Source organism: Apteryx mantelli, chromosome 27, assembly GCF_036417845.1.
Source record: "Apteryx mantelli isolate bAptMan1 chromosome 27, bAptMan1.hap1, whole genome shotgun sequence".
Taxonomy (NCBI): Eukaryota; Metazoa; Chordata; class Aves; order Apterygiformes; family Apterygidae; genus Apteryx; species Apteryx mantelli.
The window spans coordinates 2,794,694-2,820,353 of NC_090004.1; the positions used below are offsets into that span (position 1 = coordinate 2,794,694).

At 44.2% G+C, this 25,660-nt stretch overlaps 1 protein-coding gene across 3 annotated transcripts; it reads left to right on the plus strand.

Moving 5' to 3' along the window:
* Positions 1-25,500, plus strand: LAPTM5 (lysosomal protein transmembrane 5). Of its 3 annotated transcripts, none has more exons than XM_013955131.2 (8): positions 1-146; positions 9,907-10,000; positions 18,065-18,141; positions 18,793-18,921; positions 19,464-19,589; positions 20,142-20,237; positions 23,627-23,719; positions 24,681-25,500. In XM_013955131.2, the coding sequence occupies exons 1-8, from the start codon at positions 60-62 to the stop codon at positions 24,753-24,755; spliced, it is 777 nt and encodes a 258-aa protein (XP_013810585.1). In that variant the 5' UTR covers positions 1-59; the 3' UTR covers positions 24,756-25,500. The 3 variants fall into 3 exon arrangements, with proteins under 3 accessions (XP_013810585.1, XP_067167532.1, XP_013810586.1); XM_067311431.1 differs by having other exon boundaries at positions 19,467-19,589; XM_013955132.2 differs by lacking the exon at positions 9,907-10,000.
* The last annotated feature ends 160 nt before the right edge of the window (positions 25,501-25,660 follow it).

Consider the following 25,660-nt stretch of genomic DNA (forward strand, 5'->3'; position numbering starts at 1 on the left):
TAGAGTGGTTGTTGCAAATTCAACCGCATTAACTCATAGCTGTGCACGGGAATCCAAAAATGACTGCCCAAACGACCACTGAGCCCCCAAAATGTTGCTGCTTCAACATCAAGACAGCAACAGTCGCTCTAGGAATCTTCCACATGGTAAGTTGCACAACGGAAAGGGGGAGAGGGAGAGGGAGAAAAGAAGAGAGAGGCAGAGGTGTAAGCTTTGCAGAAGGTGTTATCATTGCAGATCAAAAGGTTTCCTGACGGTTGACCTTTCTGTGTTCCCAAAAAAGAAAGACCAATGATTTAAGAGGGATGGGTGAGAGAAAAGGTGGGGGGGCAGGAAGAAATTTATTGTCCTAGGAGGCTTTTTAACTATTTTTTCCCTGGCTCTACTATTTGGAGCTCATGGAAATTCGCTCTGCTTCCTGTTTTTCCCCCTGCAGCTTAATGCAGGAGCTCTTACCAGTGCAGGGCTGTGTGGCTTGGCCAGGCGTTCAGCCCGTTGGTTAGAAACTGGGCAGCGACTGGCAACGGACACTGTGGGAGCGCTGAAATTATGAGACTCTGGATGGAGGAATTTGGGCCCCAGGAAGGTAAAGGGTGGGTGGGCAAAGCTGCCACATTAATCTCTCTACAGCCAGTTGGACACTATATGCACTGTTTTGGTTTTTGTTTTGATACGTGGCTTTCTACAGCTGCCAGGCAGCTGGCAAAACTGCTCTCGGGGGCTGTTGCAGATGGCAGCAAGCGAAGGACACGGAGCCTGGAGTGATATTTCTTCTTCCCACATTTGGTTGCACAGAGGTGCTTTCAGGTGGCTTTAAGTCGTACTGAGGATGTGACTTCTTGCACAGCAGAGGCACTTAAAATAATCCCTTCTGTAGCACCCATTGCACACAGTCATGGGTTGGGAGCTTAAAGGCTGGTGGCAGGTAATGGGGACTCTCTACCGCTCCTTGGGCAGGAGAAGCGTAGGGAGGGGACAGCTGTGACTAGCAGGTACCTGCTGGGCACTGCATCCACGGCAGCAGTGCCAGGCGAAGGAAGGTCAAACCATGCTCCCCCCACCGCGCCAGCCAGCTTTCCTGGGGCAACAGGAGCAAACCACGCGTGCCCTCACCGCCTGCTCGAATCCTGACTGCGCTGTAGCCTCCTCCTCCTCCTCCTCCCTCCCCACTGCCCCCAGGCTCTGCAGCACGTCAAAAGCTGTCAGGTCGTGTCAGCTGTCAACCCAAAATTGGGGTCTGTCATGTTTGAGTTGGTGTAACCATGTTGACTTCCACCGTGCCATTCCCACATACACCGATGGTGGATTTGACTCATGAAATGAAAGAAACATGGACATTGGTTCACTTGCTTCTTTGGCTAAGATAAATGGATCGAAAAGCATTCAGTGAATGATAAGATTTTATAAACACGTCACAGGCAGCAGCACTGTGGGTTGCTGGAGGCTGCGAGCACAGCGGTTGGGGCAGATGGCTGCATTTGGGTGCAGCGCAACGTCTCTGCAGCTCCGTGGTTGGGGGCAGGAGCTGGCCTTATGCCATTTCAGAGCAGGAGAGGAAGCTGGGTCTCCCACACATCTCCACGTAACATGACTGCAAATGCCTTTCCCCTGGCGTTACTTGAAAGCTACATGCTGTAGTGGCATTTCCAATGCCAAATTTTAATAATGTCAAGACCTCAAAAACATCATGAGATTGGTTGAAAGAATCACACAACTTTATCTCCTCTTTCTCCTGCTTTTTGAGTGTCTAGATTACACCCTTAGCAGGCTTCTCAGCTTCTCACTGCGAGATCAAAGGTTATATTCTCACTGTTTTAAAGAAGAAATTGCTGAATTTCTTGTGCAATCTCATGACCCCAAGAAAGAGAAGTTGAAACATATGAAAACTGAGAGCTTGCAGCCCCGCACTAGCAGTTTCTGACAACCAATTAAACATATAGCCATCATGGAGGGATCTCCATGAACTGTTTAAAAGGGGACCTTGTAGGAAGTGTAGCCAAGATCAGAGGAAGAACTAGCAAAATTAAAGAACTACACAAAGGTGGGAAATGCACAACAGGGAACCTGGTAACTACAAAACATTTTCTTCAGAGAGCTCCAAGCACCCCATGGGACAGGAGCTGTCTGTTATCAATGGAGAAACAGAGGCATGGAGAGAGAGGAAGCTATTTCTTCTTAACTAGGAGAGTGAATCGAAGAGAAGCTTCCTTTGTCTCTCTCAGAAGTCAGCAAACACTCTGAATTGAGGCAATTTTTTCTCGTAATGGTTTCACTATGATGCCACTAACAACAGCAGGCATTCCTGATTTACACCACTGTGTGATGGAAGAGAATGAGACACAACCTCTAGGTGCTGGTTGCTAATGAGAAAAATTCGCTCTGGTATTTAAGTGACATCAAGTGAAAGATGTGTTATTTAAACATCTTTCAAAAAAGTTTTGTAGGTCTGTTGAAGATACCAGGTGAACCTTGAACAACAAAAAAAAAAAAAGGTAGAGAGCCTTGGAGTGAGCCTTCAGAGTGCTCATGGGAAAGCATTTGCAGAAGAGTTGCAAGGTCCACTCAGGATGGGCAAGAGAAACTGCTTTTCTTTGCAAGATGGCAAAAGCAGAAGTCATAAGTACACAGAAGTACCGAGCCAGCCCAAAAGTCCAGCAGCCTCCTAACCCATTTCCAACAGTGGTCAGCAGTGGTTACTTCAAGAAGAAGATATTAGAAGCAGGACACATAGCCAAGATCTTTGCCCTACACATCCTCCCACCTTCAGGCAGGCAGTATGTCAGAGACTTTCTACATTTGAGGTTACATGTAAATTACCATGTTTACAGCTATCGTGTTTAATAATCTCAAGCTCTGTTCTGCTTATATTTCCTCTTCAATAATCTCTTTTCCAAGTTGAAAAATTCTGCATAACAGGGCTTTCTATGAACAGAGACTGTTCCATACCAGATCTTTCATATTGCTGCGAGTGTTATCTCTTTCCTGACTCTTCGCAGTGGAGGTTCAAACCAGAAGTTCAAACCAGAAATTATGGGTAATATATTTAGTTGCAGTTTATTGCTTAGCCTGTAAAAATAAAAGAATAGAAATGCATGCAAAAACACTTAGATTCTCCTTGTTGCTAAATAAAAGAAGGCAAAAGACTGATCCTTGGCCCTGAAACCAGGCATGCTGCCTTGCTTGGGGTCAGCCCCCTCTAGAGCAGACTGGACTTGAAGAAAAATAGTTGGAGTGGTTAAAACTAGAGTTAGGGAACAAGACAACTATTAAGCAGTGTGGGCAATCAGGGGTCTAGCGCTGGAACTATGAATTGATCTTCTTTAATGGAGGATGAGTCTATGCTGTGCAGCTAAATGTGACTCTAAGCCCATTTTTAAAACAGTTGCCCATCACTGACAGCGTGTGCCTTAAGCACGTTCACAGGAATGGATTTAGCCATACTAACCCTGCCTGATATTTTAAGGAGGACCAAACTTTCATGCTGTGACCAAGGCCACCAGCTTTTTTTACCCTCTCTGCTCCTCAGGGGCACAGTTTCAGTCCTACCTGCAGCCAGACTGATCACTAGCAATGTGATCCAGAAGTGCTTTGACTCACCAAGCTTTAACCTGCTTTTAGGGTAGATACCATAGAGCCACAGCTGGGTCCTTGCTCTGCCCTCCCTCAGTGTACATTGGTAGTCATCCCCAGTGCCTGAACTGCCTGGTTTGGAAGCAGACCCATGTTTCTAAACAGCAGTTCTTGCTTTGTTTGCATAGTTCAATCAGTCATCACCATGTCCTGCTGGATGTGGCTAGTGGTCAGGAAGGTTTGGGGTCAGCCTCTGACAATTTGTGGTGCAACTTTGCAAAGCCAGAAGAGTGATTATCATAAGACATGCACAAGCATGGTGCGCAAAGCACATAGCATAGCAGTCTTAAGAATTAACATGTAGTTTGGGTTTAGATTAAGGAGCCAGAGATGCTCCTGAAGCCCTGGGCTGGCCCAGTAAAGGATATAGGGAATGGGCAGGGATAGTCTGAGCCCTCACCAAAGCCAGAACAACCCACAGCAGGCTGCATGAGCAGATGTGATCAGCTCCTAATCTCCAGCAAATCCACACTGAGGTCATTATGTTTCCATTAGTATTTTCTCTGTAGTTATTAAAAAACAACAACAACAAAAAAAAACACTACAATCCCTTTCTTTCTCTCCCCTCTCCTGCTCCAGATATGCCCTTCCATCCTGCTGCTGCCAGCTACTGACAGTGACCATCACTGCAGTACCGGAGCCTGTAACTCTGCGATTTCCTGGGGGTCCCACAGTCTGTCTGTACCTACTGTATCATCACAGTGGGTGTCTTTTATACAAAACCCCATGGAAAGCAGTTTAATTTTGAAGAGTATTTTCTTGTCTCACTGCTTTAGGAGATAAAACAAAAGTATAGTAAACTTTTCCCCCCTACCTCTTCTCTACCCTTTTGATCATGTTGCTACAGCAGGGAAGAGGGGAGGAAAGGGAAAAGAATTTATAACTTGGCAGCAGCTTGAATGATTTGCTACATCAATACTGTTGGTTTGTATCAGTATAAATTATTGCTGTGGGCCCTAGTGATGAATCATAGTGATGCTAGGTGATAGTAATGCTATCAAACACAAGCTCTCAGGCTTTGTAGCAATGTCTTGTCCTCCTATAAATTAGATTTGTCTCGTGCTGATCTCTCCATAGACTGTTGAAATAAATCTTGGGCATGCTCAAGCAAATGGGAAGGAGAGGGAGGGGAACAAGGGAGAGACAGAGTCCTGTGATTAGCAAAGCCTGACTGGGTGTTGTGAGGCTTGGCAGAGACTTGCAGATAACTTGTAAAGAAAGCATGGAGGAGTTTGTCCTTCTGTTTGTCCTCTCCTCCCAGGCATGAAGAGAGCTCAAGTTATTTGGCATTAGCTTCAAGAACAAGGCCTGTGAGTTGCTTCTTTGCACACAGCATGGGCAGAAAAGTTGTGATTCACTTGCTACTAGTCCTTGATTAGAGCCAAAGGAGGTCTTGGAAGGTAACATCCTTGTAGCTTGGACTAACCTCTGTCACAGCTGAGCTCTTCCCATGGTGGCCAAGTCCATTTGCCCAGTTGGCAGCCCAGCTGTGGGAAGCTGCTCTCATGGCATGAGATGAGCGCCACAAAATCCTTCAGCGAAACAACCACTAACAGTCTCCACCCATTGTCTCCCCTTCTGGAAACCCTCCACCGTCCCTTCTGTGCTTCAGTAGTTCTTTAACTCAAGGAGCAGAGTCTAACCTCTGTGGGACATTCCTCAGGTTCAGTCCTCAGCTGTGGCCACGATTCATGTTGTTTGGAGCTGCGATTCATTGCGCTTGCACAAGGCTGAGCCAAGATGTTCAGCAAACCCTGTGCTGCTTCCTTGTCCTCCCGGAGAGAGCTCTGGACGGCATATCTGTCAGTGCGGCGAGCACGAACAAGAGGGACAAAAGGAGGCAGCAAGAAGGAAAAATGAAATGTTCTAAAAGGAAGCCAAATGGAAGATAAAAATACTCTCTTCTCACTTCACCCTATCCTGCCGCAATAGCCACTTATCAATTGGAGTAAGAAAAGCAGCACTGGAAGTGTGGCATTCATACGTATTGCTATTTGCCTTCAAACTGCTGGGTGTCACCTGCCTGCACACACCACGGTTAAAAACCTTTGCAGCACTCCACTGCGCTGTTGGACCAGCATGTCTCTGTCCCCATTGACCCCAGTCCATTATGGCTTCAAGCTCCTCTCTCCGGAAATGGTGGGTGTGAAAAAAAAGGAGCAGACATCGCACCAAGGCCATGCACATAAAAATAAATTATTCGCAGACTAGTCAACCTGCACTGACTTCAGAAAAAAGGCACATGACTCAACCTCTGTCAGCAATTTAACCCTACTGCAGCTGCAGCCAAATTATTCCCCAGGGAACTGAGGCCACATGAGTCATGCTATTAAGTTTCTGCCTTGAAAGACACCCCCTTTCTTGCTGAATTTAGCTGCCTTGGGTTAATGACTCTGGCTCTGCCTCAGTGCTACACAGCTACCCTGGCTAAATCACTTCATTTCCTGGTGCTACAGATCTTACGTTCCCACAGCAGTGGGTCTGATTTTAACCACCAAGTTTGAAGCACTCTTTTTAAAAGGAGGCAGCAACAAGGTGAGATGTGACCCCAATACCTTGAGAAAATGAGGGAAAGGGACTAAATAGACAACAGATAAGACAGAGCTGGTATAGGAGACAAAATAGGAAGGGCCAGGCCTGCAGGGGGGCTGAGAGATTGCTTCATGCCGAGAGAGCTGTGAACTGAGTGTCAGGAGGTAGAATTTCCTGTTTTAAGCTTGTCTCTCTTGTTTAATGCCACAGCACTTAGGGAACCGGATGCTTCTCTGAGTACTCCAGTCTGCCTGAAATGGGAACCTTTTGGTTTCTTCCAGAGCTGAAGGGTAAATCTCAAGCGAGAATATCTGGCCTTATGAGGTGAGGAGTGCTGGGAAGATCCCACATCAGTCTTCCTCCACTTTCTTCTCAGCTTGAAGCAAGCAGCCAGCTGTGGTCATCTGATCACTTTGCATGTCTGTTCTCTGCAGGGGTGAATGACATTGTCACATGCTGGGCAGCAGGGAGTCAAATGCAGAGTCAGGTGAGGGAGAGGACTCCTGGTGCTCTTGTACTAGAAGGCCAAGGTGAAGCCCAGAGAGCACTGTCTATTTTATCTCATTGCAGCTCAGTGCCTCATTCTTTCTACACAAAAAACCCTTTTAAATGGAAGGTTTAAAGTGCCTATCACTTAAAAAGTCATCTCCTTAATCTTCCAACTTGGGCTTGGGTTCTCCATCTGATATGCACTTATTTCACTGCAGTTTGTAAGGTTGAGTGGTTTATTTCAACAGTTGCCAGGGAGAGTGCAAGGAAGACAGGACCTCTTTTGCTCTCCTATTTGATGGACATTTGATGGACTTCTTCATTCCGAAGTTCTGACCCTGGATCTGCTCTGGCTCTAAACCTATCTGGGGATGGGAGCATTTGGGACTTGATGCCCTCCTTTCACTCACTTGTTCAGGAATGAAACTGATTGATTGTTTTGGGATTAGATCATCTGTTTCACTCGGGCTCCCATTTAACAGCAACCTGAAAAAGCCATTTCTCCCTATATTTCCCATGCTGAAATATGAGGGGGTTGACCAACAATAGCAATAAGAGAAGGGAAATCTCTTCAGGAACACGTATATGAAACCTCTCTGGCAAGTTAAAGCAGATGAAGTCAGTGTGTGATCTCCATCTGCAATTAGTTAAGAGGTCTTTTACACCCCTGGGGAGACCATCAGGTGTAAAGAAACTTCAGATCACTGTAATTTCATCCTCCAGTCTTGACAAGGTTCATTGCTTCCATGGGAGTTTAAATGCTGTTACATTAAACTGAACTCATGTTAACTTTCTTGTGTCCCCATGTAACGAGACCTAGGTATTTCTTCTTTTCCTATCTGCCTCACAAACAAATTGCAGACTTCATTTACAGAATGGGGGCCGGGGTGGGGGGGGAGACATACAGAGTGCCTCATGGAGCTATTGAACAGTCTGACATTGGACAGGCCAGGAGAAAACATGTGAGACTTGTTCTTTCTTCTGCATCAAACTCATTGTTTTAATTGCACTTCAGAGAGAAGGCTAATGCTTTAGCTGGGACACAGTCCTCGCTGCAGCAAGAGAGCTGCTTGTTGGAGCACTAACTCTAGAAATATGCTCTAGTACAGGACTCCCAGGGAGGCTGGGGGATGTGCTCCAGCTCTTCTGGAAACTGCACTTGCAGCCTGTGGCACAGAAAGCAGACAAGCCAGATTTTGAAGATTGCTCCTAGGTCTTCCCCAGCTAACGCAGAGACAGTGGGAGGGTTTGAGTTCAGTTCCTGACTCTGTTACAGGCCGTCATGACCACTACTCTACCAGCCTCAGTTCCCCATTTTTGAAGTAGCAATGATAATCCTTTCTTCCCCTGCCTCTTCGTTCTGTTTTTTCCATTTTGCAACATCAACCCTAGGGCAGGAAGCATTTCTGACTATACCTTACACCAGCCTGAACTCTGTCTAGATCTTGTGCGGCACCTGCAACCACTGTGCTGGGCAAAAGACAAAATATATTATTTCTTCTGCTTGGTTAATAGTTATGTTTGTCTCATCTCCCTTGTGCTTGCTGCTGTTGTGCCGTTTCCCATACACAAAATTTGCAAACACGAACACCGACCACAACAGTTCCGGTTCCTCCTTGCTTGCGTCACTTCTTTAAGCAACTGTTGAAACAAAAGGCTGCTATTGATATTGTGAAAAAGTTGGTTTATGCAGACAGTACCAGAGCTTGCGCTGGTCTTGGTGGCAGATACAAACCTGCTAGTGGTGTGGTGAAGATGGAGGTTCATGTCTGCACAGGTTTCTAGAGTTTCTGCACATTCCTGGATTTCCTGTCCTACAGGCTCGGTTCCCATATCTCACAGGAAAAATGCAAAGGGCATTACAGTCCCTACATCTCCCTACCTCCAGTTTGATTCCTGCTTTCTGCTCTCAAGCTGTGGCCTTGGAGACTCAAACTCCTTAGCACTGAGGTGAGAGGTGTTCCTCTGCTCCTCCCCACCTCCTGGACAGGACTAAAGCTTAGGCAGAGAAGCAGGCAGCTCTTTGCACAGCAGCAGAGTGGTCAGAGAGCTCATCTAGAAAGTAAGAGATACAGCTACGGGGTGACAAGTCCACATTTCCTGCTTCTTCAAGGAATGTAGTGGCAGTCTTCTTCCCCAGTTCCTCATGCTGTTAAGTTCCATCTAGCCCATTTTTAAAATAAAATAATATAGTCTATGCTGCTTTTGGAAAGTGCAGTTGTGGGTATAGATCTGGCACACCGTGCTGTGCTCCAGCTTGCTACAGTCTAAAAATGCAGAAGAAGGCAAGATATACCAGCCATGAGGAAGGACAGCAGAGAAAGGAGAATGAGGAAGAAAGCAATGAACACTATGGGCAGCATGCTGGACTTAGAAATTGCCTTCTTACATATAGTGCTGAAAGTAGCAGTAAGGTGATGAAGGACCATCACATGGCATCCGAGTAGTCCTTTACTTTTGAGGGGCTGTACTTGCTCTGACGACTCTAGGTGGACAGTGATTGATGCTCCATTCTGGTTTTGGACTTCCTGTGTCCTGACCTGCAACGCATTTGATCTCCTCGGCACGTGCTGTCTGTAGTCAACAGGCTGGCAGGGAGGAATTGCCCTTGGGGGGGATGTGGCAGGGCTATCTGGCATCGTGGCTACTCATTTCCTGGTTTTACTTGCATGGAAATTCCCTGGACCTGTGATCTGAAGTGGTACATTGTGAGGCCTCCAGCCTTAAGGAGGTCTTCTGCAGGCCCAGGGTGCCCAGGGGACCTCTCCCTAACACACTTGGAGATTTTTCTCAAGTAAATACAAGAAAGAAAATGACACTTTTGCCAACAAAGTAGCGTAGCAAGACTTGCAGAGAGTGATCTTTACTCTTTTTGTGTTACTTTTTACCTTTTAAAAATATTATCATTACATTTAGCTCAATTCTGAAGCAAAATATAATTCCAAAACGTAAAACCAGAACTTTCTGTATAAAAAATGTTGAAACAAAACTCGTTAACTTTGTAATTCCTCCATCCTCCTTCAGGAGTTGGCAGAAAAGATGACAGCTAAACCCATACCACTAATAAATTCATAACATTTGCCTCAGTGTTTGTGTAAAGGATGGGTTATTTTAAACCTTTAATGACTCTGTCTCACTTGGAGAACCATCATGCACTTGGGACTATGATCATTGCAAGCTCTCTGGAAACAAATTTGTTGATAGGAAGTTGTCCTGCAGCCCACTGAATTGTGTCTTTTGCTTTTCTTCTCCTAGGTTATGAGTGTTTTGCTCCTGATCGAGCACTCCCTGGAGGTGGCTAGCGGGAAAGGCTACTGCAAAGACCTGGACAAGGATTACTACAGAATTGGTAGGCCACTGGGTTGCTGGAAAGCAGCGGAGACCCGTGGGATTGAAAGGGAGCCCACTGTCCCGCACTAGTCTCTCTTCCTTTTTTCTTTCATAGAACACTGGAAACATATTCAGAGTAGACAGGTCTGTAGCTCAGACCTGGAGAAAAAAAGTTTCGGCTCTAGAAATTTGGATTTTGGTTTAGGTCATTACAGAAATAACCCTATGGCTGTGTTTGTTTCTTGGAAACTGATGTAGGGCCCAGTGGAGCTGTATTTCTTTATTTCAGAGCTGTGCGGGTCAGGCCCTCAGCCTGAACTCTTCAGTGCTCAACTACTCCTCCAGCCCTCCCATGCTCTCTGCAATATTCTTTGCATTAACCTGACAATCCTGTTTTCCCCTTCTCTTTCTTTTCCCCCTGTGTAGCTCACTTAAGACTTACACACACTGTTGACCCTCTTCTCATGTTAGATATTTTGTAGGAAAATACTGAGCTCCTTCATAGACCTAGTCTGGACAGTGAACTCTGAGTCATGGAGCGGTGCAAAGTCACAGATCTGCGCTACATCCCACGGGTGGGTGGGCTACCTGATGTTGCCCCCAACCCATTGCCCTCTGTGCCATTGAGCCGTGCCCTTTACCCTTCACATCATCCATCACACCTTGCAGGAGTCTCCTACCTCACAGCGAAAGGCACTTCAGAGAGCTGCACCAGCCCACCTCTGCTTCCCCCCTCATCCCTTCGAGCTCCACCCCCAGCCATGCCCACCTCTTGGTGCTTTTTGCAGAGCATCGGGTAGTCTGGAAAAGGCAGCCAAGCTGTTTCATATCCCACAGTCATATGCATCACATTTATTACTGTTGCTTGAATTCCTAGTTAGGAAAGATCAAGCTTATCTTTCAAAGACCTGGCAGGTTTCTCCTGTGGGCAGCCATTTAAAAGAAAACAAAATTCCAAAAACACCAAACATTACTTAGCCAGGCTAATTTTGCATGAAACTTTTTGAAAGCAACAAATACAGGGTACTTTTTCATTTTCTTAGTCACTCTTCAGTGCGAAATTGCAAGTTAAGATAAGCTTTCTCTGCTGTGCTCAGAAAACCAGAAACTGGACTCCCACACCCTGGGAGTTGTCTCTCCTCATGGAGGTTTGTGACTGCAAAGAGTCCCCAAAGAGAAACACAACCTAGAGCAGCAAGGACTTACCTGTTGTTCCCATCTTGTCCAGTGTGTCCTTCCTTGCTGCTCCTAGCGTGTGCAGAAGGACCCCCCTGCACAGAGGAAAAGGAAGCTAAGTACAGCAGGCTCCTGCACATCCCAGACTCACTGTCCCCAGGATAGCAGTCAGACACAGTGAAAAGCACTAAAGCAGAGGTATTTGCTGTCTGGATGAAGCTATTTCTAACAGCTGTGTTCACATTTTTCAAATGAGCCCAGCTGGGTTTTAGGAGGCACCACTGTGATTCATTACGGCTGTTTCAAAAGGGATTAAGCATCAATGGTGAATGAGAAATGGAAATTTGGGTGAGTTTTGCTAAGAGGGCACTGAGTGAGGGTTTGCTGTTATGGTTCACATCTTTCACCCAGGTCACTATTTCAGAAGTGGTCTAATCTGGGTGGGTTTGGAGGCTGTTTCAATGAGCCATGGTGAATGCAGGCTCCTTTGCAGCTGTGGCTCAGTTCAACACCTAGTATAGACTTGCCTGGTGACTGCTTTGGAAAACGCTGGCTGCAGAGTTTTCACAGGGCTTTTTTAGGTCAACACACAATACACCAAACTGGCTCCAAAGCCCTGCTTTCCTTGATGGTATCATCACAGCACAGGTCAGAGAATCTTGCTTTCCACTTTTGTAAAATAGATTTCTATTTTTAATTTTACAGATTAAAAACTGAAGAATATGATGCAAGCATGACCTTAAGGTCTCCCTCCTTTCCCTCTCCCTCCCTCCCCTGTTTGCTTTGTTTGGTGCACCTTGGACATGGGCACAGTTGGAAATATTTTTTCCCAATGTTAGAATATGCATGTGCATCCTGATGAACAGAGTGGTCTGAGCTGCTGAAAACTGAACATGATACTTTCAGATCAAAATACTTTATCACAGACACAGCTACATAAAAATGATAATTGTTTTTTTCATGCTTTATTTTGGAAAAAATATTCAATACTCTCACTTTTTTCAAGTATCTAAATATTTTTTGAAGAGAAAAAACAACAAAGCATTGAGATAGAACTTTCAGCTAGTTTTCATAAAACAGCACTATATATTTTGTAAGCAAAATGAGCATTTTGCAAATCTGGAGAGCTTTCTTTAAGAATAGAACCATTCTGAGTGAAATTGGCCCTGGTTCTTAACAACCCCCCTTCCCACACAATCAAAATGACAGGTCTTCCCCCTCCCCCCTCTCTTACTCCCTCCTACACAAAAAGGAATATTTTTATGATGAAATCCCCAGCACTTCCACTTGGCTTCTCTTCCCAAGCATTTCAAAGGACTGCTCAGGCGATTGCTGGGGTTTTCTGGTTGGTTCTGGTTCCAACTATACTTGGAATAAACACAGTGAAACCTTTCTATTTCCAAAAACTAGCAGGGAAGCAATATAGCTAAGCTGTATGAAAAGTTCAGTTTGACTCTAAAATCCAGATGGAAGAACTGGAGAACAATTTGGGGAGAGGTTTTGTAGATGCCCTCAGCATCTGCTGTTCTATTTGCAGCTCTTGCCAGACTAAAGTATGTCACTCGGAATATATAATGCAAATGTGGTAGTTATGGCCCAAGAATACAAACAAGGCAAGGTTTATGGGACGATGCTTTTTATTTCAGCAATAAATGATACAGTAGGAAAAAATACATACACAATTTCATTATAAAGAATCAGAGCTCTCTCAATGATCATATTAAAATCTCTCATTGTGGACAAAGTGCACTGTTTCAATTTCTGTCTGGTCAGTCAATAGAAATAGCAAGGTTATGCCTGAAGACCTGGGTGTACAGCACATGCCATATTCCAGGCAGAAAATACTCCCTCTTTCTCTGATCAAAAGCAGAAAAGCCTAAAGGGACTGTGAGGCTTCTTATTTTTGCCAGTCCTGCCCATCCTTTGAAAGTAACTGTCCAGAAACAATTCTCTGCAGCTTATCAGCAACACCAAATCAGAAACATCCATCCTTGACAATCAGTGAATGTGACCATAAAACCACAGTTTTATAAGCCCTGATTGTATTTCCCAAACCAGTTTATTGGGCCATAAAATAGAAAAGTTTTTCTGCATTCAGGGAGATATTGGGAATCATTCACAGTCCCTTTGGGCTACGTTCAGGACACAAACCCTAATGTGAAGTTAATTAAAAATATACATTTGGCACAATGCACAGATTCTCCCCTCCCTGTTTTAAGTCCAGTGTAGCTTTGCAGAGGCTCTGTTGTATGCCCCGATGCTGGTTATATCACCGTTTCCAAGGAAAATGACACTAACTTCATAGCATATATATATATTCCTGCTCATGAAATTCCCAGGGATCACTGGAAGACTTGGCTAGTCTATAAGAGTTTGAGTAAGAAAAAGTCTGTGTTTGTTGTTGTTATTGATTTCTATAAGCTTCTGGAAGAAGATGCATCTCAGAGTGTGCGAACTCTCCATGTTCTCTGCCAGCAATAAAGTACTGCCGCCAGCGTAGAGGTGGCCGTGGAATTGAAGTATTCCTGTAGGTCAGGTGTTCTAGGAATATGTGAGCGAAGCAGGCTCTGTGAGGAGAGACGTTTCTTTCCTGCCTGACTGCCTAATCATAAAACCGGAGCAAAATTCAGAGTCTCCAGTCCAACCTCCTGCTCAAAGCAGGGCTGACCTCAAAGTCAGATGACTTTTCTCAGGGCTTTGTCCAGTTCAGATTTGCAGATCTCCAAGAACGGGGATTCCACAACCCCTCTGAAGCCTGTTTAGGGCTGCATCGCTCACTGTAAGATTTTCTTTTTTCCTTCTATTTGGAATCTCACTGCAGCTTGTGATGGTTGCCTCTTGTTTTGTAGTAATAGCCATCAAAGAGCCAGTGCATCTTCTACAAGGACAAGCCCTGTTTTTCTCTGAATACTCTGCTATTTTATAAGGTGTAGTAGAAGAAGACAGCATATTCCTGAGATAGGCACCTAGATGTAGGAGCAGAGGAGAAAGCTGTCAAGTGATACCCCTGTCAGAGATTATACAGGTGCTCAAGTCTGGTACAGGAGTCCTAAACTTGGTCCTTTTCTGAGGGGGTTTTAGGACAAAAGAGTTCATTCCACAAAGGCCCAGTAGGCATGAAGGGAAATACTAAAGAGAACAACACCAGAGAATTACTCTCTTACATCTTTGAACCACAGGCATGGAAAGAGCCTATTAGTCATGCTAATCCACTTTCTAGGGCTTTGTCTGCTGTGGTTTTAAGTGCCTCACATGCCAGGGATCCTGTTACTCTGCTACTGGTTTGGGAAGATCTCTTGCCACTTGCAAAGCGTTTTGGGTGGAGTCAGTCTCTTTGTGACACGCACTGTTATTCCCATCTCAAGGAGGGTTTGCACAACCGGGGTAAGAGCCAGCAGCTACCGCTCTCTAAGGGGGTCATTGCTTTAGCCCATATGGTTAAAAAAAAAAAAAAAAAAAGTGTGCTTGGAGGGGGGGATGTGTTCTTAAGAAGGGAGAAGTCATTTTGTTAAAATAACATCAAGTCTATTGGTATTAAAACCTCCCCGGGACAGAGAGATCCACTGCCAGAAGAAAGGGCGAATATTTGTGCTGTGAACAAATAGGATGCGGACAGTGTGTAGAAGGTTACTTTTTTTTTCTCTCCTTGTTTTGCCTTTTCTTTCTATCCCTTTGTCTGTAGGTTTGGGGACTTTTTGTTTGTTTGGGGTTTTTTTTTGTTTTTTTTTTTTTTTGATCTAGGTTCTGTTTGGGAAATTCACCTCGGCTCTGTGGGCAATTAGCCTGCAGAAGCAACGGCCAGTTGCCCAATTAATTAGCGAGCCTGCCGAGAGATCTGATGCATGAAACCAGTTGGAAAGAGGCAGAAAAAACACAGCTGTCTTAAATCTAAGAAAACACAGTGCTCAAGAGATAAATCCTCTCTGGGGCAATCTTCTGATTTTTGGTTCTGGGAGTAGAAGCAGGTGAAATGACTTGATGTAGTTTTGGTTTTAATGAGACTAGGACTGTTAGGAAAGGGTCTCTTTTTATGGCTGTCTCTACAAAGGCTGAGTCTGTCTTTAAGCTTTTTTTTTTCTTCTTTTTTTTCCTCATTTCAAGTTTATGCTGTCCTCATGCTAACCTCAGGGTTCAAGACCCTTTGGTTCTCTGTGCACCAAATTACAGCCTTGTCTCTACTTTCCCATTTTTGAGAGGTCGGTTGGGTTTTCTGCCTTGTTGCTTAGGTTTTTCCTTTGACTGTCAAGAGCTTCAAAGCTGTGAGCAGTCTCTTCTGCCATAACATCTTTTCTCTTTCTCCTCTCCCTTCTGATTTGGGGCTTGTGGATTTTGGTTTTCTCTTTCTGTGCAGTTTCCCACGATTTCTTCCTCCTTTTCTGTATTTCAGTTTTTGTTACTTTGGGGTAAACAAATCCTGAATTTGTTTTTTATCAAACTATAAGCAAAAGGCATTTCCTGGTTTTGTGCTTTAACAACGCCTTTTCCTGATACAGGTTAAGTGTTTGTTGGGCATTTCATATCACTCCCTTGGATCTTTCCTGTCTGACACCTCCATGCGTAGCAGTTTGTGCAGTGCTGCTGCTTCTCTGGTTTGAGTTGTGCTATTTCTGCTTCTCCGGGGGCTGCAGCCTCCTCAGAGGTCCCCCCTGCCTCCAGTCCCAGAAGGGAAGACGTTGCTCAGACCCAGGGAAGGAAGCGCTCGTCAGCGCTCGCCTTTAGAACAAAGGTTCCTCATCAACAAACCTCATCTTTAGAGGGGACTCAAGTGCATTGCTAGGTTTTGACAAGAAAGGAAGTGAAGTTAAAATACATGCCTCTGTCTCATTTATGAATGCCTTAAATGAAAGGGGATGCATCCTCTGCTAGCAGAGTAAAGATGTGCACAGCAAGGAGTGGTGCAAAATTCCCCACCTTGCTGCTGCTGCCGCCTGCCCTTGCTGCCCACTGTGGCTCAGCCCGGCCATCAGGCAGGCAGGTGCTTTACAACCCTGGAAAGGCTCCAGAGCTTCTCAGTATCTATACTTCTCTTTATTGCTTTTGGTCATGTTTTAGAGTCCTTTCTTTTGCTGGTGTCTGTCCATACCCACATTGCTTAGTGGAAACTGGATATAGTGCTTGCCAGTTTGCATATGTTGCAGCTGCTGCATCTAATGGTCACTGATGTCCTGCCATATGCCGTAGGCAGCCCTGGGTGTAGCTCTGCCCTTCTCCCCTATAGCTCTTCCTCAGACTTGGGACAACTGTTCGTGCTTGCTCCCTCAAGTAGTGTAACTGGCCAAATTAAGGCACAGCTGAGACTGCTCTTGCTCAAGCCGTTTGTTGTTGCGAACAGCAGTGTTGGCATCATCTGCTTGAGTAACAGAGGGACAGGTTTCTCTGCCTGAACACCTTTGTCAATGATTTTCTCTAATGACAGAAAAGCTAGTGAGTGAATTAAGGACTCTCTGGTGTGTGTGCTCTAACTCTGAAACACCCCCCTTCTCCCCCTACCCAAGGTATTACGTGGTACCAAGGTCAGGCAAAAAGGCAAAGCTGAGGAAGATGGATTGGCATCTTCATGGGAGGAGTGGAGGAGAAGGGGCAAAGGGGAGCAGTGAGGGCTTTCAGTGCAGCTGGAATCTTTTATGAATCCAACAGGCTTGCTAAGGCACGATTTCTAGATTTCTTTATGAAAGCAAGTGGAAGAGCTGAAAGAGGTAATAGAAAAAATATAGTTAGGCACTGGATTTATTTAATAAAGGAATAATAGGGCTATGGAGCGGGGGAGAGGATGCTAGCCGATAATCGGATCTTCCTGAGGTTAAAAGAATTTTGTAGTCCTGGGAAGGATCAGTTGCTTTAAAGAAGTTAAGAAAAGATAAAACCGGTAAATCTTTTCTACTGAACTTAAACCCTTTATTCTGGCATTTGGAAATTAGAGACCCCAAACAGGCTGCTGCTATTTAAACCCAAATAAAGCACTAAGAATGAAAGGGTGAGAGTGAGTTGGAGGAGACACTGTGAAAGACTGTACATTGTGTGGAGGCGGATGAAGAACCTCGCAGTGTTCTGCCTTTGGAGAGATCTCCTTCCCCCCCACAAGAAGCAAAATAACATTATGAAAAACCTCACACTAGCTAGACCACTATAAAGCCCAAGTGTGTATACTGTACAGTGCAAAGAAGGCTTCAGTGGACCTTGTCAGGGCAGGCTGCAATATGAAGAGAGAAAATTGCTTCCTGAGAACTGGTCAGTAGGCAGCTACGCACATAGAAAAAATCATCTTCCAGAATCCAAAACAGTTGACAAAAACTATCTAGCAGCCTAAGAAGTGTCTCGTGCTGTTCTCCTCACACATACATTTATTTTTAGTAAGTCACATCCTACATCTACAGAGACTGGAGATGAGATGTTTCACCCTGAAACTCTGTGGTCCATACTACTGGTAGGTGGTTAAAACTTGCGCATGCTGTCTGAGAATCTTGCAGATCTCTCCCCAGCTCTTACTGTTGGTTAGCTTATCTGTATTTGAGTCTCCAAAATAATTTCCAATCCAGACTTATTAATCATTACCTAAAATCATTCTTCCTTTCTTCTATTTCATTTTACCTTCGTGCTGTAGCTCAGGATATTTAGAATTTTGGTCCAGGCAATAAAGGTTTTTGGCTCCCACCTGCCTGAGCTGACAGCTTGTGCAGCCTAGTGATCTGCTCCTAAAGAAACAAACTTCAAAGAGAGATGAAAAAGTGGTGATAAAAAGAGAAAAGAGCAATTTCCCATCCTCTAGCTGCATGGCTTTCCCACTCCCGCCTATACAGTTCTTTCTGTATCAGAATATCGCACTTTAAATCTCCCCTAGAGGTGTGCCTGAATTAAGATATTAGGCTCTAACTTTCAGTAGTGTGGTAATTATTTCTATTACTTTTAGCTGATGTCATCACCAGTTTCCTGTTGATCATCATGCTCTTTGTCATCAGCTTCAACCTCCTTCTTGGTGTGGTGAAGGTATGTTCTCCACAAACAACATTGAGCTGCTTGCTGGGGCCCCTCTGAGCTAGGAGGTAGTAGAGGAGGGCACCAGAAGAACGCTTACTGAAAATACTGATCATAATGGCAGATAAATATCTCAGTTCTTTTTAAAAGGGAAAAAGTGGCTGGTTTGAAGTCTCAGGCTTGTTAGATCATTTGCAAAGCTGCTAACTGCCAGAATTACCAAATCTGGGTGATATTTCAGTCATAACTATTTTTTTGTGTTAAGGAATGTAAGTGTTCTGATTTGGAAATGTTGTCGCATTGCCTCATTTCCCTGCTTTTTGCCAAATCAGATTCTGGAGGTAAACCATAAAAAATGACCATGACTTGGTCTGGGAACCCAGCTTTACTTGCAGCAGAACTTCTGGGGTAGCTGAATGACGGCTCTGCTGTGATTAAGTGTCAATGTCACTTAGAGAAACTCCATGGATGGGGGGGGGGAATGAATTTTGATGCCCTTCACTCTCTGAAGCAATTGTCACTGTACATGGAATTAGGTGCAGAAATTTCAGGAAAGGATTTGTTCTTGAAGTACCTTAATACATGTCCTTTCAAGTACTGATACCTACTCACATTATCTTGCTTAGAATAGAAATGACTGGCACTGTTTTTCCTCTTTCTCAGAAGAGAGAACGTCTCCTGATTCCATTCCTCGCTCTACAAGTCATGGACTTTCTCCTCAGTCTCCTAACAATGTTCAGCTCCTACATACAAGTTCCAGCAATCATTTCTGTGTCATCCGTTAGTCACACGGTAGGTAACAGCTTACTTCTGGGGTGGTGGTCTCTGAGGGAGGGCAATATGAGATGGAGATTGATGCATAATTAGGAATTAAGGTTTATTATTTGGGGTCACAATTCTTCATGGCTATGTAGTTCCTACATTGTCTATTGCTGAAGACAGGATACAATCCTTGGTGGATTATAGGATGCCCAAGGAGAAATAGTGACAGCTGCGACATAAGTTAGTTTCCCACATCTTGGAATCTTCCTGTTGATTTTGTGTTGTTTCTCAGGGCTTTGGGGAGGTTGTTCTGGGTGTGCCACTGCTGGGAAGGGTTGGAGATAAGCTATGAATGCCACCGCACTGCCCAGAGAGTCCTTTGGAGGAGCTGATATAAATCAGCTCAACAAGACGGTTTGCTTGGTGTTTTGGCTAGCATAAGTGAATTAAATAGGTTAGGCTGTAAATGAGAATACAACACAGTCCCTTTGTAAATAGGGAAACTCTACAGATGTGATACAATCCTGTAACCCTAAGCAAAACCTTGTTCTCTGCTCTTCTCCCCTGTGCAGCAGGGACTCTCGAAGATCCCTTTCTTGGCTCTGCAGCTGCTGGACTTCTGTCTGAGTATCCTCACTCTCTGTAGTTCGTACATGGAGGTCCCAACCTATCTCAGCCTCAAGGCTTCAGACAACGGGGTGAGCAAGGCTAGATGATTTGTGTCATGTTGTTAACCACTCGGAAGTGTCTTTCAATGGTTGTTATGACAAAACAAGCTTTCTCCACAGTATATCCAGAATTGCTCTGTTTGGTGACAAAAGAGGGTTTTGCCATATGTTCCCAACAACACGGTGTTCTCGACTGACAGTTTGCTTATGCAAGTGTTTCTTAAAAGTACACCCTGTTTTTCTTGTAAGAATCTTAAGGATGCAAATTGCAGAGCAGAGTGATTTGGATACAGCCTCCCTGCGTACATAGAAAACACATCAGCGTTTCATCTTTACTAAATAGTCATACTTCTTCAATTCTCATTTGAATATTCTTCTGAAAATCTTTCCCAAAGAAGTGTAAACAGTAAAAATATCCCTGAGCAACTGGAGATCTGACTTTTCTGAGAAGGAAAAAGAAAGGTGGCCTCTCCCACCTTCCGGAGAGCCAGGCTAAGAAACTTGCTGTGATATCCACAGCTCTGTGTGACACTGGTAGAGGGAATAAGTGTTTATGACTGAGACCCCCTCCTCTTTTCACAGGGCTTCTTGCCAACCCTTGAGAAGTTACCAACAGAGGAATATGCCAAAATAATGGTCACCTTCACCATTGCATTCATTGCTGTCCTCTTCCTCAAGGTAAATGCCTGCAGGGTCTGGTGAGTCATGAAGGTTGAAATACAGCTTACATACCTGGGGGACAGGAAGGATTGGTGGTTCTCTCTCTAACCTGCCAGGGCCTTGGAAAGCCTTGCTGGTCTTCCCTTGTGCTTAATAGCAGCTATGTCTCAGTGCAGTGTCTGAGGCAGGTTTGATATTCAAGTTCCTGTTTATATGTTTCTGCAGGTGTGAGATATATAAAAGCAAACCCTCTTTCATATTCATAGTCTATTCCTACTCATTCACTTCTAGAAGGATAAGAAGTTTGGCAATAAATACAGGAAACTGTTTTGGCATACAATGGCATAATAAATTAGATCATTAAGCAGCAGGTTAGATCTTCCACTTGGGTAAATTGCTGTACCTGCACTGATGTGAATGGAGTTGTGCACACTGATATCCTGAAACTTAATTAAAACCTGTGAGCTGTTAAATCCTGCTTACCTCTTAGGAAACTTCACTGTGAAAGGGCTTCTATTCTTCCTGCTTCAATGGATTGGAGAACAGGTTTTTCATTGAGGGGTTTCAGACCAGCTAGGAAAACTAGACCTCTCCAGGTACTTGAGTAGACTCTGTCACAGTGAAAAATGCTACTTATTAGCTGGAAAGCATTTTTTTTATTCAGACTCTTCCCAAGTGGCCGGACAAGCCGGTGTGGAGCATAATGGCTTATTTGATTGCACTGCAGACATTACTTCAGCATATCTTTTAATATTTGCATAAACTGCAGGCAATAAGCTCTGGAGATAACCCTGAAACCCAACTGGCACAGCACTCTGGCTCTTCAGCAGAAATCTCACTGACCTAGCAAACAGTGCTTAGTTGGAATTTTACACAGGATAAGCTACAAGACTGTTTAACTTACTGTGGCTGTTTGTGTTGGAGTTTGTGGGGAGACTGGATGGGGGGAGAATAATCTAAAAAGTCAAGTGGACAGGCACAAGTATTCCTTAGTCTACTAAAGTCCTCATAACTCCCCTCCTCCCCCGCTCCCAACAAGTCACCAAGAACTCCATCCTTTGAACTCAGTGACAATCCCTTCACTCCTTTTCTATGTGTAACAAAGCCATTTTTATGAGACTTGGTTCCAAGTGATTAAGTTTTGATGAAGAACATGGCAACATGAAACATTTTAGAGCTTAAAAGGCCATTTGGCCCATTTAGGGCCCATCAGTTTCAATTCACCGTCTCCCCCTCACCAGGGATGGCATCTAAACATGTTGGACTAGCCCAGGATCTTTTTCCATAAATTGCCTTGCTTAATGGCCCATCACAAGCTTTTATTACCCTTCCATTGATATGTTGTTTCTGCATATCTGGTGCCATCTGTTTGCCTTCCAGCTTGCAGCTTCTGCCCCCAAATAGTTGTATGCATCCCACTCTACAGTGTAATTCAGCTGGCTAGAAGGCGGTCTGTCAGATGGAGAAGTCTGGGCACCTGCTTTCCTACATGCCTCTGCCCGTGACTTCCTGTGGGACCTGCAAGGACTTGCTTACCCTTTGAGCAGGAAATATTTCTTCAACAATGCTCAGTGGACTGAATCACTCCTCTCCCTCTCTTCTCTCATATAAACCTCCTTATGCAGGGAACATATCCTACTGCAAGGTGGAGGACTCCATGCAACTTCATAGTTCCTTACCAGTGCAGTGGTTGTCTTTAGCCTCACTTCTAGAGCCTCAGTGGTGATGTTTTCAGTTGTCAAAGTCTACATACCTTAGAGATGGAAAGTGTTCAAAAGGCCAAGGGAGTCTTACATATGCAATGCTTACATAGCACCATTAGAGAGGTCTCCCTCACCAATGTACCTACCCACAGGTAATCTTTATCTCACCTTAGTATCATAAATAAATGAACATCCCCTCCACTGCCGTGGTGGATAAGAATGCAGAAACCAAGAGAAATAAAACATCTCCGGGAAATGAAGTCAGAGCAGGTTTCTAATGTAATGTGTTTCTGAAATAGTTGGCACAAATGCTTGTTCTCTCCTGATCTCTAGGACAGACTTTCTGCCAACATATAATAGACATTATGGATGCCAGTGAAATTTTTCCCCTTTGGTCTGGTGTGGAGAAGGGTATCCTACACTGCAGCTCTGGCTGTTTTAAGTCACCCAGTGTTGGCATGATCCAATGTCATTGGTTTCCTTTGTATAAGCTGTGCATACTAATGTATTCTAGCTGAACCTGCTATTGCTTGCAAAAGTCTTAATTCAAGCCAACTCCTTCATTGATTTCAGTGTAGATACTGGATTGGCACTGAAGCAAACTGTTCTGGAATCAAAGTTGTTTAAGAAAGGGGAGGAGGGGTTTTTTATTATTATTATTATTTATTTACCAGGGTTTCTTCAGAAGATGAGTAGTTTTGGGTTCAGTTTAAATGATGGCTTCAGTGTCTTGCATGTTTGCTCTCTGTGTGAAGAGGCTTTTGGAAGGGGAAGGCTTTTACAATATTCCCTAAAGGTTGTCCAAGTTTGGATTTTCTTCCTTGTGTTTGGAAGTCTATGTGAGATGGATTCCTTCAACAAAAACACCTCATTCCTTGTTCTTGTTCTTTGTCTTGGCTTTGTGTCAAGACAAACAATCCTCATTGTTCTAGGAAGTCCTAAGCTAGATGGCTTGTTTTAGGGGCATATAGCTCCCTGTGTTTTTTTGAAAATGCTAACCATTTTTAAAGTGTAGTCTTACGCCAATAAAAATAAGAGGCACATGACTTCGCCTCACTGCACATAGTAGGGAAAATATTTATTTAATATGGTATGTTTCACAGACCTTGCTTATTTTCTTGTGCCACAATCTGTCAATCGATCCATTTTTCTCAAAAAAACTCTCTATTTCATCTTGTAACTCTGAGGTGCAAGGAAGGGTTGACTTTTTTTTTTTCTTTGTTTTTCTTTTTCTTTAGTATAACTAATGAAAATATAAAACTTTCTTGAATGAGATGACCTTTCAGGTCAGTCCCTGTTGACCAGCAGGCCTTGGTGTCTCTGGGAGGTGGATGTTAAGCCCCAGGTGTTTTTCTGAGACACATGGACTTTGTGACCTGCTCAGAAAAATAACGTGAAAGTGAAACATGCTTCCCTTTCCTTCCTGATGACATTGAGCTCTCAGAGGTCTTAAGCATGTGCTTTGTATTTAATATTATTAATAGTCCTATTGACTCCTTGCACTATCACACTGCTCCGGACAGGTGGAGTTGTCACCTTTCTAGTGAAGGGTCCAGACTGGTCTGAGGCCATGACATGTGGTACCCAGACTTCTGTAAGGCTTTCACCTCTAGTGTGATAGTAGAGCAGTGGCAGGCTGATGGCAAAAGGGGAAATGCTCTTGTTGATTTGCAATGCAATGGCAGACTTCTCTTTCTTTTTCAGGCCTATATGTTCAAATGTGTCCTGAGTTGCTTTAAGTACATTAAAGCCAGCAAGAGAGGGGAGGTGAAAGTCGACTCGCAAACAGCTGAGAAGGTGAGTAAAGACTCTAGGTTTCCATCATGAAAAGGCATGTTTTGCACTAGGGAGATGCATGATGGTCCTTACTCTTGTCTCTTTGGCAGTCTGAGAGATAATTCAACCCTTCAAATTTGCATCAACAAGCTCTAATAGTCAGGTTCCAATCATATTTCTCTAACTTTATTTCTGTATAAAACCTTTCAAAGGAAATGAAACCTGAAACTTGGACTTCAGGCAAATCAGATAAATGAGGGTATATCACTCTTATTCTCTGATCCAGAGATGTGCTTTCAATTTCAATTGAACTTTGGTTTCTGTGCCTAATAGTGCTACCCACGCTTAAAATTAAGTTTGTCTTCACCTTTTGCTGGATCAATGTCTGAGAGGCTTGGTGCATTGCCCTTCATCTTAACGGTTTGCTAACCCATGAATATCAATGTCCTTACCTAGACTACTGATGATCTCTTTAATAGTAACACCCAGCTGCTCGGAGACAATGCAAGGGTTTTGAAGACTGTCCAAAAAAAGAGATACAGTAAAGACAGATGAGAAGTAAAGAGGAAGAATATGGAACGCTAAGTGGAGGCATTTGTCTTGTTGAAACTTGGCAAATACGATGAGCATTGTCTTGCCAGCAGTGTGTGCTCCTGCTGTGCATGCATGATGGCTCTCAGGAATGACTTCCTACAGAGCTTAGCCTCTTTGCTTAGGCAACAAGGCTTAAAGTCTGGACGTTAAAGAGCCTTAGTCCATTTGTTGCAGCAATGCTTTGGGAGGAGAGGGTGGGGCTAGTAGTAAAGTGGTTATAAAGTGCTGTTTGCCTCTAACTCTTCTGGATTTCTGCCCTCCACCATTTACAACCTATGCAGTTCTCTTCCCCTGCTTTGAATTGGGAAGAGAAACCTGCCTAAGATCAAATCCATGTGAAACCCTTTTTGTGATCCCCAGAGCAGGTCTAACGGTCTTCTCTTTCTAGGGTGCGCTGCCATCATACGAGGAAGCCGTAGAGTCGCCTTCCAAGGACTTTCCACCTCCCTATGTAGCAATCTAGGCTCCACTCACAGGGAAGAGAAGACATATGTATTGCTGTTGGTGCCTCTTACCCCTTGTGTCCGATACTCAGCCTCACTGAGAAGCCCTTGCTTCATAGCAGTATCATGCTTATTACAATCCAACTCACTTGTAGGAGCCTCTAAAGAGCGATGGTGAACTGCTGGAGCTGGTGCCTCGTTCTGCACTAGCAGACCTGAGCTGGTACCAATGACTGAGCTGCAGTGCTATTTTGATAAACTTGACACCAGGCAACACAAAAGTTCCCATCACTGGCCTCTGACATTTGGCTAATGTGAAAGTACAGGCATTGGCCTGAATCTCTCATCAGGCTCACTTTATCCCAGCAGGACATGGGTTCTCATCTGTTTTATATCTTTAACTCAGCAGCTGAGGGGAGCATCAGGCATTTAGTAAGTGGAATGGGGAGGGGGGAGAACGAGCAAAAACCTTTTTGCTGAGATAGCCTAACTCTGAAATATGCTATGTTAACCACCAACATCTAATGAAGACCTAAGGGAAGGGAATCGGCAAAAGGCTGAAGATCCCGAATGAACTACAGTGCAGCTCTCAACCTGTCTGCTTACGATAATGATTAATGGTGTGTGCTCCAGAATATACAACATGCTGGAATTGTCACAGTATTGCTCTGCTATTTTATACCTGAGCGTTTGCATTTTTTTTTTTTGCTTTTAGTGTGTGACTTGAAAGATGAGTTTCAATAAAAAAAAAATTAATGGCTTCAATCCTCTGCTGTCTGTTTTCTGAATGGTGCTGTCCTTGCTGTCTGAAGTATGTCAAAAGGAAGCAATAGTTTGTTTTTTTTCCCTTGAAGCAATTAGTAAAAATGATGTTTTGAGGTTTCAGCTGATGATATCTCACAGGCATCAGATCATGCATGCTGTT